Raw genomic sequence first — 15554 nt, 5'->3', positions numbered from 1 at the left:
CAACATCAAATTCCAAAAGAGCTAATATTTGCAAAAAATAAAGTTTGCAGTCCATTCAATTGAATATAAGTTGAAAAAGATTTGTTGTATTCTCTTTTATTTCCCATTTACAAAAGGTGACAACTTCACTGCTTTTGGCTTCTGTACTTGCTAAAAATAGGAGTCAATCAATTACTTGACAGAATAAAAACATGCACTGCACACAATTGAATATCTTTTGAACATTAATATTGTCAAATAAAGAAAATATTATATTCTCATAAATCCCAAACGGTTGTGTTGCTAAGATAAAAATAGAACTCAAATATCTGCTTGCTTTTAAAGGAAGTTGTCCATCATATTGTACACTGTGGCATGACAAAAGATTTTATGGTTAAAAACTAGTCGCCAGAATTTTATCTAAAAAAAAGCTGTCACACGTTTTTCCATTTACAGTAAAAGCTGTAAAAACCACTGTACATTTTACATGCCCACTCAACTGCCAGCAAAATCTACAGATCTTTTTACCATGTACATCAAAACGATATATAATACTGTTTAAGCGAATCCATACATTTAAATTCATTTATCATTAATGGTTACTGTGGAGAGGCGGAGCCGACAGAGAGGCAGGGCACGCCGGAGCCCGGCCCAAGATGGCGGCGAGGAGGGCGAGCGCGCGGCGAGGTGTGGTGTGCCGGGAGCGACGCCACAATCGTACACAGGTGCGTGGATCACGCACCTGTGTACGATTAATGAATCCTCTTACACCGTTTAAAAGGCCGGCAGCCGTCAACGTCGGGGAGAGAGACAGAGAAACAACGACAGAACGAGACGAAGCGCATGCAACCCGGAAGAGAGCGAGAGTGAGAGGTAGAAAACGGGGGCGACTGAAAAGCAAACCGAAAAAGACTTTTCTTATTGGAAAATAAAGAAAGTCAAAACTGCTCAAAGCCTTGTCCTTCCTTGGTGGTCCCTGGAACCCGCATGACAGCGAGAGTCTTTCACAGTTACAAACATAACAGCAATGAAAGTTTGACAGCCCTGCTGTAAAGTGTATATTCTTACGTGGTACATATTATATTGTCATCACACCGACAACTGACAATTAAGACTCTTGGATCTTTCTTTTGACACCATTGTATTTAGTGGAAGACATACACAAAAAAAATATCCTATTTGAAATATTGTTGAGCCTTTACTTCTTATATTGATATTTTTATCATTATTATATATTATATTTACTTGATACAAGTCGTTTTGGTTATCCTCCATTTGTATGTTAAATTTGTGAACCCATCATCATTATATAATAAATGCCCTTAAGCAAGTAAGACGACGACATTCACGCAAAAATGAATTTACAATGTTGGAGGCAAATATTCCAATTAATACTGAGCGATAACTGTAAACAATGGGCTAAAAGTGTGTACAAATGTGCCAATATCGCCATTCTATCCCAGTGGGAGTCATTTACGCCAACGCGGGGTCTTCTTACCCCCACACTTGGAGGCTAATCCACTTAGAGCACCTCTTTAAGTGGATTTACTGTGCTTTGTGTATTTGTGGTGTGTGAGCCGGAGAGTGGAATTTCTGGCTCCCACGTCATGCTGCGTCACACTCAAATGCCACCTCACATCCCTTAAAGGGGAACATTATCACAATTTCCAAAGGGTTAAAAACAATAAAAATCACTTCCCAGTGGCTTGTTGTATTTTTTGAATTTCTTTTCAAAATGCTACACCTCCCGGATTATCCCTAAAAAGAGTTTTAAAGTTCTTGATTTTCGCTATTTGCGATGCGACTGTCCATTTCCCTGTGACGTCATACAGGGCTGCCAATACAAACAACATGGCGGCTACCACAGCAAGATATAGCGACATTAGCTCGGATTCAGACTCGGATTTCGGCGGCTTAAGCAATTCAACAGATTACGCATGTATCGAAAAACAGATGGTCGGAGTATGGAGGCAGATAGCGAAAACGAAATTGAAGCTATTGAGCGAATAGCTATTGACGCTACTCGGCCATAGCGTGGGTGTACCTAATGAAGTGGCCCATAGCATGGCTGCCTTATTAGCATCGCCGGTAAAATGTGCAGACCAAACGATCAGGACTTTTGCATCTTGTGACACTGGAGCAACTTAAATCCGTCGATTGGTAAGTGTTTGTTTCGCATTAAATGTGGGTATCTAGTTTCAAATGTACATACAGCTAGGAATTAGCGTAGCATGTTAGCTTCGATTAGCTGGCAGTCATGCCGTGACCAAATATGTCTGATTAGCACATAAGTCAACAACATTAACAAAACTCACCTTTGTGATTTCGTTGACTTAATGGTTGCAAATGCATCTGCAGGTTATCCATACATCTCTGTGCCATGTCTGTCTTAGCATCGCCGGTCAAATGTGAAGACACTTTGGTACATTCAATTGGGGTCTGGCGGCAGATTTCTTGCCGGTGGTGCAACTTGAATCCCTCCCTGTTAGTGTTGTTACACCCTCCGACAACACACCGACCAGGCATGATGTCTCCAAGGTTCCAAAAAATAGTCAAAAAAACGGAAAATAACAGAGCTGAGACCCGGTGTTTGTAATGTGAAAATGAAAATGGCGGGTGTGTTACCTCGGTGACGTCACGTTCTGACGTCATCGCTAAAAGAGCGATAAACAGAAAGGCGTTTCATTTACCAAAATTCACCCATTTAGAGTTCGGAAATCGGTTAAAAAAATACATGGTCTTTTTTCTGCAACATCAAGGTATATATTGACGCTTGCATAGGTTTGGTGATAATGTTCCCCTTGAAAATTACCATCTTTGGGTCCACCCCCCAAAAAAACATCACACAGAAATGCCCATACTTGGAATATTCCTTCATTTTCTAGGCCAAACCTCCTGGGAAGTCCTATTGAAACTACATGAAGAAATCAATCATGAGCGATATATCTTGTGCTAATTCCATCCATCCATTTTCTACCGCTTATTCCCTTTCGGGGTCGCGGGGGGCGCTGGCGCCTATCTCAGCTACAATCGGGCGGAAGGCGGGGTACACCCTGGACAAGTCGCCACCTCATCGCAGGGCCAACACAGATAGACAGACAACATTCACACTCACATTCACACACTAGGGCCAATTTAGTGTTGCCAATCAACCTATCCCCAGGTGCATGTCTTTGGAAGTGGGAGGAAGCCGGAGTACCCGGAGGGAACCCACGCATTCACGGGGAGAACATGCAAACTCCACACAGAAAGATCCCGAGCCTGGATTTGAACCCAGGACTGCAGGACCTTTATTGTCGACTATAATTGGCAATTGTGGACGGAGAGATACTTACCACGTGAGGGTGTGTCCACAAGAAACTGCGGGCATGCCACAAACGTGTCCGTGTGCGAGAGAAAGTAATCCCCCTCAGCAGTGGTCTTTGTTTGTCCACACAATGGCATTAGTCTAATCCCCCCGAAACAAGAAGAAAAACAGGATTTGGACAGAAAGAAAGAGACACACACCACGAGGCGTGCCAGTTAAATTGTGTTATTTTGCACACAACATGTTGTTGCATGCTACCATCAATTGATTAACGTGGACTTAAGCAAGTTCCATCCATCTTCTTCCGCTTATCCGAGGTCGGGTCGCGGGGGCAACAGCCTAAGCAGGGAAACCCAGACTTCCCTCTCCCCAGCCACTTCGTCTAGCTCTTCCCGGGGGATCCCGAGGCGTTCCCAGGCCAGCCGGGAGACATAGTCTTCCCAACGTGTCCTGGGTCTTCCCCGTGGCCTCCTACCGGTTGGACGTGCCCTAAACACCTCCCTAGGGAGGCGTTCGGGTGGCATCCTGACCAGATGCCCGAACCACCTCATCTGGCTCCTCTCCATGTGGAGGAGCAGCGGCTTTACTTTGAGTTCCTCCCGGATGGCAGAGCTTCTCACCCTATCTCTAAGGGAGAGACCCGCCACACGGCGGAGGAAACTCATTTGGGCCGCTTGTACCCGTGATCTTATCCTTTCGGTCATGACCCAAAGCTCATGACCATAGGTGAGGATGGGAACGTAGATCGACCGGTAAATTGAGAGCTTTGCCTTCCGGCTCAGCTCCTTCTTCACCACAACGGATCGGTACAACGTCCGCATTACTGAAGACGCCGCACCGATCCGCCTGTCGATCTCACGATCCACTCTTCCCTTACTCGTGAACAAGACTCCTAGGTACTTGAACTCCTCCACTTGGGGCAGGGTCTCCTCCCCAACCCGGAGATGGCACTCCACCCTTTTCCGGGCGAGAACCATGGACTCGGACTTGGAGGTGCTGATTCTCATTCCGGTCGCTTCACACTCGGCTGCGAACCGATCCAGCGAGAGCTGAAGATCCCGGTCAGATGAAGCCATCAGGACCACATCATCTGCAAAAAGCAGAGACCTAATCCTGCGGTCACCAAACCGGAACCCCTCAACGCCTTGGCTGCGCCTAGAAATTCTGTCCATAAAAGTTATGAACAGAATCGGTGACAAAGGACAGCCTTGGCGGAGTCCAACCCTCACTGGAAATGTCTTCGACTTACTGCCAGCAATGCGGACCAAGCTCTGGCACTGATCATACAGGGAGCGGACCGCCACAATAAGACAGTCCGACACCCCATACTCTCTGAGCACTCCCCACAGGACTTCCCGAGGGACACGGCTTAAGCAAGTTGAAAAACTTATTGGGGTGTTACCCTTTAGTGGTCAATTGTACGGAATACGTACCGTACTGTGCAATCTACTAGTACAAGTTTCAATCAATCAATCAAAAAAAGAGACTGAAAGGGGATAGGCGATGATATGAAAATCCATATTTCCATCAATACTGCCAGCCAGGCATTAAAAAAATAGACCTAAAAATTAGCGATCATCAATCTTCACTAAGACGTGATTCGATTGACATTCACGAGACTCAAAGATCTTCTGAGATAACACTGGTTGATCGAGGGGAAGGCGAGAAACACTTTTTATTTCAACAGACCCTTGCGTCATACCTGCCGTCAAAACGCTAAAAACCGACTGCACATTTCCTGTCTTCACAATAAAAGCGCTGCTTCATCCTGACTGCGCTAACAAAAAAAAAAGTCTCCAAAAACTGGCGTGCACGGAGTTTGCCGCCATTGTATTTCTTGTAAAGTTTATAAAAACGAGTATGGAAGCTAGACAAATAAGATGCCAAAAACAAACCACTCTCATGTTGGATCGGACAGAAAGGAGCACTTTTTTTTCTCATCCATTCGAAAATGTGGACGTTATCAGCACTACTGTCTGATTCCAATCAATGCAAGTCATCACAATCAGGTAACACTCCAACTTATATTCTTGTCTTCATGAAAGAAAGGAATCTGTATGTGTTAAACATGCTTGTATTATTATTAAAAACCTTTCCCTTGTTAGCAAAAACGTCTATATAAGAACGAGTTAGATCCCCTCGACTTGGTCAAGTGAAAAGTAGCTCGCCTGCAGAAAAAGTTTGGGCACCCCTGACCTACAGTATCTGCCTGGGACAGCTTTATAAAAATCAGGCTTCGCTACATATCTTAAACCAAAGCCTGGATCTATCTACAGCAGGGGTTGGCAACCTTTACCACTCAAAGAGCCATTTTGACCAGTTTCACAAAATAAAGAAGACAATGGGAGCCGCAACCATTCTCGCGAACAACTTCTGGTGGTCACCCAGATAACAATAATAAGGGCGTGCAATGAAGCTATGGCCTTTGTCGCCTTCAACAACATGTACAAATTAGTTGCCAGTCCAGCAACATGTTGTATGTGGCTTCCGCATATATCATACAGCATGTAAGGCATACTGGGTGATACAGGTTACACTGAAGGTTTTGATATAATCAACTTTAACACCCTTACTAATATGCGCCACACTGTGAACCCACACCAAACAAGAATGACAAAAACATTTTGGGAGAACATCCTCACAGTAAATGGGTTATACTTGTATAGCGCCTTTCTACCATCAAGGTACTCAAAGCGCTTTGACACTATTTCCACATTCACCCATTCACACACTGATGGCGGGAGCTGCCATGCAAGGCGCTAACCAGCACCCATCAGGAGCAAGGGTGGAGTGTCTTGCTCAAGGACGCAAAAGACGTGACGAGGTTGGTAGAAGGTGGGGATTGAACCAGGAAACCTCAGGTTGCTGGCCCGGCCACTCCCCCAACCGCGCCACGCCGTCCCCGTAACACAAAGTAAACGCAACACAACAAAAACCCAGAATCCTTTGCATCCATGACTCTTCCTGACTATATCATACACCTTGCTAGCACCAAATCCCGAATCCCCCCCCGCGTTGGTTGAGGTGGGCGGCGTTGGGGGCGCGGGATCAGGAAGAGTCATGGATGCAAAGGATTCTGGGTATTTGTGGTGTTGCGTTTATGTTGTGCAACTGTGAGGATGTTCTCCCGAAATGTGTTTGTCCGTCTTGTTTGGTGTGGGTTCACAGTGTGGTGTGTATTAGTAAGAGTGTTAAAGTTGTTTATATCACAACCATCAGAGTACTCTTTATCACCCAGTATGACTTGCAATCTCGTACATGTGACAATAGAAGCAGCGAAAAGCATGTGTCCGGTTGGCACGCAGATAAGATTGCGTAAAGGCGGGCGCGATGACATGTTGTAGAGGACGTTAAAAGTAAAGCCATTACGGCACACCCTCAATGTTGTAGTCCGAGTAAAAATCGGAGAACGCTGACCCCGGGTGAAGTCCGGGAGAGGCACCGAAATCCGGAATTCCCTCGTAACAGTCTGGGTGGGTCAGCGATTATGCAGCTGAGCCACATCAGAGTTGCCAAAGAGCCGCGGGTTGTCCGACCCCAGATCTACAGGCAAGGGAACTGGAAGTGACATTTTCCCTCCTGCAGACAGACACGTTCCGAGCAGGGCTTTCACAAAGCGCTTTTAAACGGTCTCAATTCCAGCATTTAGGCTTTATTTTAGACAACACACTTGATTGTTGAATAATTACAGCTGCTGACACCAAAACATGTGGCTTAACACGGAAATATAGCTTCTTTATGAATGAAAAGGGACAATACTAGGGGGCTTGAAGTGCAGCTAATTTGTGCACGTGACCCTCGTGTATGTGCCTCTCTCTCTCTCTCTCTGTCTACCTTTCTCTTTTCTCCTCTGTCAAACGTGGTCAGATTTGCTGCTGATAATCCTCAGAAGGGGAAACCTCCTCCAGTAAGTGAAGTAAGCTGTTTAAGGCAGTGAGTGGGAACAACAACATAGCCACTGCTGTGACTACTGTGGGCATGGTTTACTCAAGGTTTGTGTGTACTAAAACACATGCAAACTAGGTAGCTGATCTACTAAACGTGTGCAAAATGGATTGTGTTTGTGAAGTGGTCAAAATACGGCGTGCGAGGCATTTTGCGTCTCCGTATTCATTGATATGCATAAAAAACAATACTGGGAGGAGAAGAGACAAATATATCATACAGCATGCGTCATGTGATTCATCAACACTAAGCACCGTTTTGCCAGCACTCTTGAGCGTGAAATTTAGCACCTCTGAAAAGAATGTGCAAAGTGTCAGACATGTCGGTGCTCACACTGCAAAGACACAATTGACAGAGAATAATAATACAATATTAGACATATCGTGTCTTCAGCAACATTCTTTCATAATGTTTTAGCTACCTGCTGTGTGACTTAAGAGGCTGATTAAAATGATTTTAACTGATGCATTTTGTGGTCTCCTGGCGTTTTTTTTTTATTGCCCTTAATTTTTTCATGTATAAAATCAATTATTAACATATCTCTGAAGTTGCAGCCTCAAGACGTTATGTATTAATAAAGGATCTGGCCACAGGGAGAATTCCGTTTTAAAAGTCTGTCTGTACAACATTAGGGAATCCGGGTCTAAGTCAACTGGGTGCAGCATTTACTGATATGACCCAATGCAAACAACCTTCCTTAGTCATAGTGCAAAAATAATAAAAACATCTCACCAACACAAAATGCCAACAGACATTGTCACACATGACACAATATAACACGATTTGAATTTAAAAAAAAACAAAACACTCTCCACACTTAACCATTTTTGGCGCATTTTAGCTGCTTGATATTTCTTATTGATTAAAACATTTTAAGGAGGTTGTCACCGAAGAAAAAAGGGTTGGGGTACAAATCTCACATATTCTTAATATCCAATTATATTAATTATTAATTACACATCCATTGTATTTATACATGTATACACAAATATACATATGTATACACACACACAGATATATATATATGTATATATATATATATATATATATATATATATATATATATATACATATGTATATATCTGTGTGTGTGTTTGTATGTATATCCATCCATCCATTTTCTACTGCTTGTCCCTCTAGGGATCCTGGGGGGTGCTTGAGCCTATCTCAGCTGCACTCGGGCGGAAGGCGGGGTACGCCCTAGAAAAATGTGTGTGTGTATGTATATCCATCCATCCATCCATCATCTTCCGCTTATCCGAGGTCGGGTCGCGGGGGCAGCAGCCTAAGCAGGTAAGCCCAGACTTCCCTATCTCCAGCCACTTCGTCTAGCTCTTCCCGGGGGATCCCGAGGCGTTCCCAGGCCAGCCGGGAGACATAGTCTTCCCAACGTGTCCTGGGTCTTCCCCGTGGCCTCCTACCAGCTGGACGTGCCCTAAACACCTCCCTAGGGAGGCGTTCGGGTGGCATCCTGACCAGATGCCCGAACCACCTCATCTGGCTCCTCTCCATGTGGAGGAGCAGCGGCTTTACGTTGAGCTCCTCCCGGATGGCAGAGCTTCTCACCCTATCTCTAAGGGAGAGACCCGCCACACGGCGGGGGAAACTCATTTGGGCCGCTTGTACCCGTGATCTTATCCTTTCGGTCATGACCCAAAGCTCATGACCATAGGTGAGGATGGGAACGTAGATCGACCGGTAAATTGAGAGCTTTGCCTTCCGGCTCAGCTCCTTCTTCACCACAACGGATCGGTACAACGTCCGCATTACTGAAGACGTCGCACCGATCCGCCTGTCGATCTCACGATCCACTCTTCCCTCACTCGTGAACAAGACTACTAGGTACTTGAACTCCTCCACTTGGGGCAGGGTCTCCTCCCCAACCCGGAGATGGCACTCCACCCTTTTCCGGGCGAGAACCATGGACTCGGACTTGGAGGTGCTGATTCTCATTCCGGTCGCTTCACACTCGGCTGCAAACCGATCCAGTGAGAGCTGAAGATCCCGGCCAGATGAAGCCATCAGGACTACATCATCTGCAAAAAGCAGAGACCTAATCCCGTGGCCACCAAACCGGATCCCCTCAACGCTTTGGCTGCGCCTAGAAATTCTGTCCATAAAAGTTATGAACAGAATCGGTGACAAAGGACAGCCTTGGCGGAGTCCAACACTCACTGGAAACGTGTCCGACTTACTGCCAGCAATGCGGACCAAGCTCTGACACTGATCATACAGGGAGCGGACTGCCACAATAAGACAGTCCGATACCCCATACTCTCTGAGCACTCCCCACAGGACTTCCCGAGGGACACGGTCGAATGCCTTCTCCAAGTCCACAAAGCACATGTAGACTGGTTGGGCAAACTCCCATGCACCCTCAAAAACCCTGCCGAGAGTATAGAGCTGGTCCACAGTTCCACGACCAGGACGAAAACCACAGTGTTCCTCCTGAATCCGAGGTTCGACTATCCGGCGAAGCCTCCTCTCCAGTACACCTGAATAAACCTTACCGGGAAGGCTGAGGAGTGTGATCCCACGATAGTTGGAACACACCCTCCGGTCCCCCTTCTTAAAGAGAGGGACCACCACCCCGGTCTGCCAATCCAGAGGTACCGCCCCCGATGTCCACGCGATGCTGCAGAGTCTTGTCAACCAAGACAGCCCCACAGCATCCAGAGCCTTAAGGAACTCCGGGCGGATCTCATCCACCCCCGGGGCCTTGTCGCCAAGGAGTTTTTTAACTACCTCAGCGACCTCAGCCCCAGAAATAGGAGAGTCCACCACAGATTCCCCAGGCACCGCTTCCTCAAAGGAAGACGCGTTGGTGGGATTGAGGAGGTCTTCAAAGTATTCCCTCCACCGATCCACAACATCCGCAGTCGAAGTCAGCAGAACACCATCCGCACCATACACGGTGTTGATAGTGCACTGTTTCCCCTTCCTGAGGCGGCGTATGGTGGTCCAGAATCGCTTCGAAGCCGTCCGGAAGTCGTTTTTCATGGCTTCCCCGAACTCTTCCCATGTCCGAGTTTTTGCCTCCGCGACCGCTAAAGCTGCACACCGCTTGGCCCGTCGGTACCCGTCCACTGCCTCCGGAGTCTTATGAGCCAAAAGAACCTGATAGGACTCCTTCTTCAGCTTGACGGCATCCCTCACTGCTGGTGTCCACCAACGGGTTCTGGGATTACCGCCACGACAGGCACCAACAACCTTGCGGCCACAGCTCCAATCAGCCGCCTCGACAATAGAGGTTCGGAACATGGTCCACTCGGACTCAATGTCCCGCACCTCCCTCGTGACATGTTCAAAGTTCTCCCGGAGGTGTGAATTGAAACTCTCTCTGACAGGAGACTCTGCCAGACGTTCCCAGCAGACCCTCACAATGCGTTTGGGCCTGCCAGGTCTGTCCGGCATCCTCCCCCACCATCGCAGCCAACTCACCACCAGGTGGTGATCGGTAGAAAGCTCCGCCCCTCTCTTCACCCGAGTTTCCAAAACATGAGGCCGCAAATCCGATGACACAACTACAAAGTCGATCATGGAACTGCGGCCTAGGGTGTCCTGGTGCCAAGTGCACATATGGACACCCTTATGTTTGAACATGGTGTTTGTTATGGACAATCCGTGACGAGCACAAAAGTCCAATAACAAAACACCACTCGGGTTTAGATCCGGGCGACCATTCTTCCCAATCACGCCTCTCCAAGTTTCACTGTCGTTGCCAACATGAGCGTTAAAGTCCCCCAGTAGGACAAGGGAATCACCCGGGGGAGCACTTTCCAGTACTCCCTCGAGTGTACCCAAAAAGAGTGGGTACTCTGAACTGCTGTTTGGTGCGTAAGCACAAACAACAGTCAGGACCCGTCCCCCCACCCGAAGGCGAAGGGAAGCTACCCTCTCGTCCACTGGGTTGAACTCAAACGTGCAGGGTTTGAGCCGGGGGGCAACGAGAATTGCCACCCCAGCCCGTCGCCTCTCACTGCCGGCAACGCCAGAGTGGAAGAGGGTCCAGTCCCTCTCGAGAGAACTGGTTCCAGAGCCCTTGCTGTGCGTCGAGGTGAGTCCGACTATATCCAGCCGGAACTTCTCTACCTCGCGGACTAGCTCAGGCTCCTTCCCCCCAGTGAGGTGACGTTCCACGTCCCAAGAGCTAGCTTCTGTAGCCGAGGATCGGACCGCCAAGTGCCCTGCCTTCGGCTTCCGCCCAGCTCACAATGCACCCGACCTCTATGGCCCCTCCTATGAGTGGTGAGCCCATTGGAGGGATGACCCACGTTGCCTCTTCGGGCTGTGCCCGGCCGGGCCCCATGGGGACAGGCCCGGCCATCAGGCGCTCGCCATCGTGCCCCAACTCCGGGCCTGGCTCCAGAGCGGGGCCCCGGTGACCCGCGTCTGGGCGAGGGAAATCTGAGTTCATTTTGTTGTAATTCCATAGAAGTCTTTGAGCTGCTCTTTGTCTGATCACTCACCTAGGACCTGTTTGTCTTGGGAGACCCTACCAGGGGGCATGAAAGCCCCCAGACAACATAGCTCCTAGGATCATTGGGACACGCAAACTCCTCTACCACGGTAAGGTAGCAGCTCAGAGAGGAGGTGTATGTATATATATATAATATATATGTATATATATATATATATATACATACACACACACATATGTATGTATAAATATAGACTTATATCAGATCAAATGGGGTAGTAGAGATCATAAATAGTGCGATCACCCCGTCCTTGGCAAAGTGGTTTCTTCTGAAAGCCGATCCACTATGGGTCCTTGGCGCATGCATGATGCTTTCAGGTGAGGTCATGTACGTATGCACTGATCTCAGGTGTGTTTCAAGGGCAGATGAGGTCATTTACGCACTGATCTCCCCTGTTGCCGACAACCCCTGGAAACTGACGCCGACATACGCACAGACCTCCCCTACACTGGGGGTAGCAATACTTTAAAATCCGCAGTATTATTAAAAAAGTAAAAAAGGAAGTTATTCATGAGTGAAAGAGTGGTTACACTTCACTTTTTCAACCATTGTCAACTTTCTGTCTCAGCCACTTAGTCCCTCGGCTTTATGTTGTTTTACTTTGACAAAAGTTGGTGTGTTTGTATTCATTGTAACTTTTCTAGACCATTGCAGCTGTTCTGTCAGAGTTATTTGTTGACAAACCCCATGATGCAGAGACGGAGGCAGGCATAGAACATGAAAACATGATTTAATTAAAACTAAACAAGAGCAAAGAAAAAGCACGGACGTGGGCGGAATAACAAACTAAGGGAGCTAGCACTGGAAGCTAGAAAACAAAAACGAACTTTAGCGTGGAAGCTAGTGGATAGCAAACAAAAAAACTGGAAATAACTAATGCTAACAGAAACAGCTTACCGCTACGACGACCAGGACAAAATGTAGCACGACAGGTAGTAGCTGTGACAAAACGACACGACAGGTAGCACGACAAGAGTGACATGTGGCAAGGACAATACAATGATCCAGCAACTGACACAAGACAAAGCAGGTACAAATAGGAGCGGGCTGATTGGCAACTGGTGTGGCCAGGTGCCAATCAGCAGCAGCTGAGGAGGAACCCAGCACTCGAAACAAGACAGGAAGCTGACAAAATAAGAGCACTAGACAGGAAATACTAAACAGAGGAAACAGACAAATGCAGAGGAAAAAACTAAAACATAGACAAACTGTCAGGGGAAAGGGAATTATATTTGAATTATATTTTTATATAGCGCTTTTCCTCTTGTGACTCAAAGCGCTTTACATAGTGAAACCCAATATCTAAGTTACATTTAAACCAGTGTGGGTGGCACTGGGAGCAGGTGGGTAAAGTGTCTTGCCCAAGGACACAACGGCAGTGACTAGGTTGGCAGAAGCGGGAATCGAACCTGGAACCCTCAAGTTGCTGGCACGGCCACTCTACCAACCGAGCTAAACCGCCCCACAAAGCCTGACATGTTCATTAAAATGAGAGCATTAGCAGGTCAAACCACTGCTCATTTGAACTAAAACGATTTGTTTGCACTTAGTTTGTCTCAACTTGAAGAGATGTTGGTTGCACTTGATTTTAAATATTTATATGATATTATTTGTATGGGCTTCACGGTGGCAGAGCGGTTAGTGCGTCTGCCTCACAATACGAAGTTCCTGCAGTCCTGGGTTCAAATCCAGGCTCGGGATCTTTCTGTGTGGAGTTTGCATGTTCTCCCCGTGAATGCGTGGGTTCCCTCCGGGTACTCCGGCTTCCTCCCACTTCCAAAGACATGCACCTGGGGATAGGCCCCTCCCACCTCCAAAGACATGCACCTGGGGATAGGCCCCTCCCACCTCCAAAGACATGCACCTGGGGATAGGTTGATTGGCAACACTAAATTGGCCCTAGTGTGTGAATGTTGTCTGTCTATCTGTGTTGGCCCTGTGATGAGGTGGCGACTTGTCCAGGGTGTACCCCGCCTTCCGCCCGATTGTAGCTGAGATAGGCACCAGCGCCCCCCGCGACCCCGAAAGGGAATAAGCGGTAGAAAATGGATGGATGGATGGATTATTTGTATGCTGACAAACAACAGCAAAAGTAGCAGGTAAATCTACTGTTAAATGTTGGTGATTGTACTTTCCTTTTATTCATTCAACCTAAAGTGTTGGTTACAATTTGATGATTGGCCGTTAATTGTTGTTTACTTGCTTGTTCAGATCCATAAATCATTAATACCCAATTCCCTGACAAGAAATAAGAGGAGTGTAGAAACTTCACCTGCAGGATTTTCTTCACAATCACACGGCTTGATTGTTTCCCTAAGAAGTTACTGAACCCATTTCAACTCAATCAATCCTTTTGGATCTTATTGTTCTAAATCAGGGGTGCCCACACTTTTTCTGCAGGCGAACTACTTTTCAATTGACCAACTCAAGGGGATCTACCTCATTTATATATATCATTTATGTTTATTTATTTATGAAAGAGACATTTTTGTAAACAAGTTAAATGTGTTTAATGATAATACAAGCATGTGTAACACATATAGATGTCTTTCTTTCACGAAGACAACAATAGAAGTTGGTGTATTACCTGATTCTGATGACTTGCATTGATTGGAATCAGACAGTAATGATGATAACGCCCACATTTTCAAATGGAGGAGAAAAAAAGTTGTCCTTTCTGTACAATACCACATGAAAGTGGTTGGTTTTTGGCATCTAATTCATCCAGCTTCCATACACTTTACAAGAAAAACATTGGCGGCAAATTCCGTAGCTTGCTTGATTGACATTCACGGCACCCGAGGGTCTTGTGAGATGACGCTGGCTGCTGCCAGTTCATTATTATGAAAAAATGACAGAGAGGAAGGCGAGAAACACTTTTTATTTCAACAGACTTTCGCGCCGTCCCTTCCGTCAAAACTCTAAAGGCCGACTGCACATTTCCTATCTTCACAATAAAAGCCCTGCTTCATGCTGCCTGCGCTAACAAAATAAGAGTCTTGGAAAGCTGGCGTGCACAAGTGATGTGCACGGCAGCTTTCCGAGACTCTGTATTTAGTTTTTCCGAGACTCTTATTTTGTTGTGCAGTCGGCCTTTAGAGTTTTGACGGAAGGTACGGCGCGAGAGTCTGTTGAAATAAAAAGTGTTTCTCGCCTTCCTCTCGGTCATATTTTAATAATAATGATCTTGCAGCAGCCAGCGTCATCTCACAAGACCCTCCGGTACCGTGAATGTCATTTAAGTGACGTCTTGGTGAAGATTGATGATCACTAATTTTTAGGACTATTTTTTTTAAAAGCCTGGCTGGAGATCGACTGACACACCCCCCGCGGTCGACTGGTAGCTCGCGATCGACGTAATGGGTACCCCTGTTCTAAACTGATATCGTCCCTGAATTGTGTCGACAACATAACATTTGAAATTGGAATGGAATCATTGTTAAGAGGAAGCATTCCACTCCTATGATGTCAAGAGCCGAGGTTGTGTGCATGTGTGGAGTCACCACAGACCAACCCACCTCCGCTCTGTAGGGCAGGAAGAGGGCAGAGGCCAGGTTCCCCGTGATCCCACTGAAGATGTAAATGATGGAGATGCGGAGCCAACCGGCCAACTTCTCCAGGTCCCTGAGTATGGTCATCTGAAAGACCACGGACACCAGGCAGTGGAGCAACCTGCACACACAGAGAGATGCTTGCAAGTCTAAGGCGACATCTTTGTATCATCCAAGCAGCAAATATCTCCACCTGAGGTGTTCCTGATGTGCATATAAACATCACGTGAGGCTTTTCAAAAATACTACTCCAGGTGTGAATCCTGCAGAATGCTGAATGGCTTAGTAACT

General features: G+C 46.7%; 1 protein-coding gene and 1 long non-coding RNA gene across 6 annotated transcripts in view; one reads left to right on the top strand and one right to left on the bottom strand.

Moving 5' to 3' along the window:
* LOC133539070 (uncharacterized) overlaps positions 1-15554 on the top strand; it is a 244299-nt gene that overhangs the window by 39139 nt on the left and 189606 nt on the right. The window lies entirely within an intron of this gene.
* The window catches only part of LOC133539060 (inactive rhomboid protein 2-like), a 143153-nt gene that overhangs the window by 13044 nt on the left and 114555 nt on the right, over positions 1-15554 (bottom strand). For 4 of the 5 annotated variants that reach the window (XM_061881094.1, XM_061881093.1, XM_061881092.1 and 1 more), the window contains one exon: positions 15231-15384. The exons of the other annotated variant lie outside the window; for it this stretch is intronic. In XM_061881094.1, coding sequence (XP_061737078.1) covers positions 15231-15384 — 154 coding nt within the window. The remainder of the gene's footprint in view (positions 1-15230; positions 15385-15554) is intronic. 5 annotated transcript variants of the gene reach the window in all.

The sequence above is a fragment of the Nerophis ophidion genome, linkage group LG20 (assembly GCF_033978795.1).
Source record: "Nerophis ophidion isolate RoL-2023_Sa linkage group LG20, RoL_Noph_v1.0, whole genome shotgun sequence".
Lineage (NCBI taxonomy): Eukaryota > Metazoa > Chordata > Actinopteri > Syngnathiformes > Syngnathidae > Nerophis > Nerophis ophidion.
The sequence above is the reverse complement of the archived record's forward strand: the minus strand, read 5'-3'. Positions and strand labels throughout refer to the sequence as shown.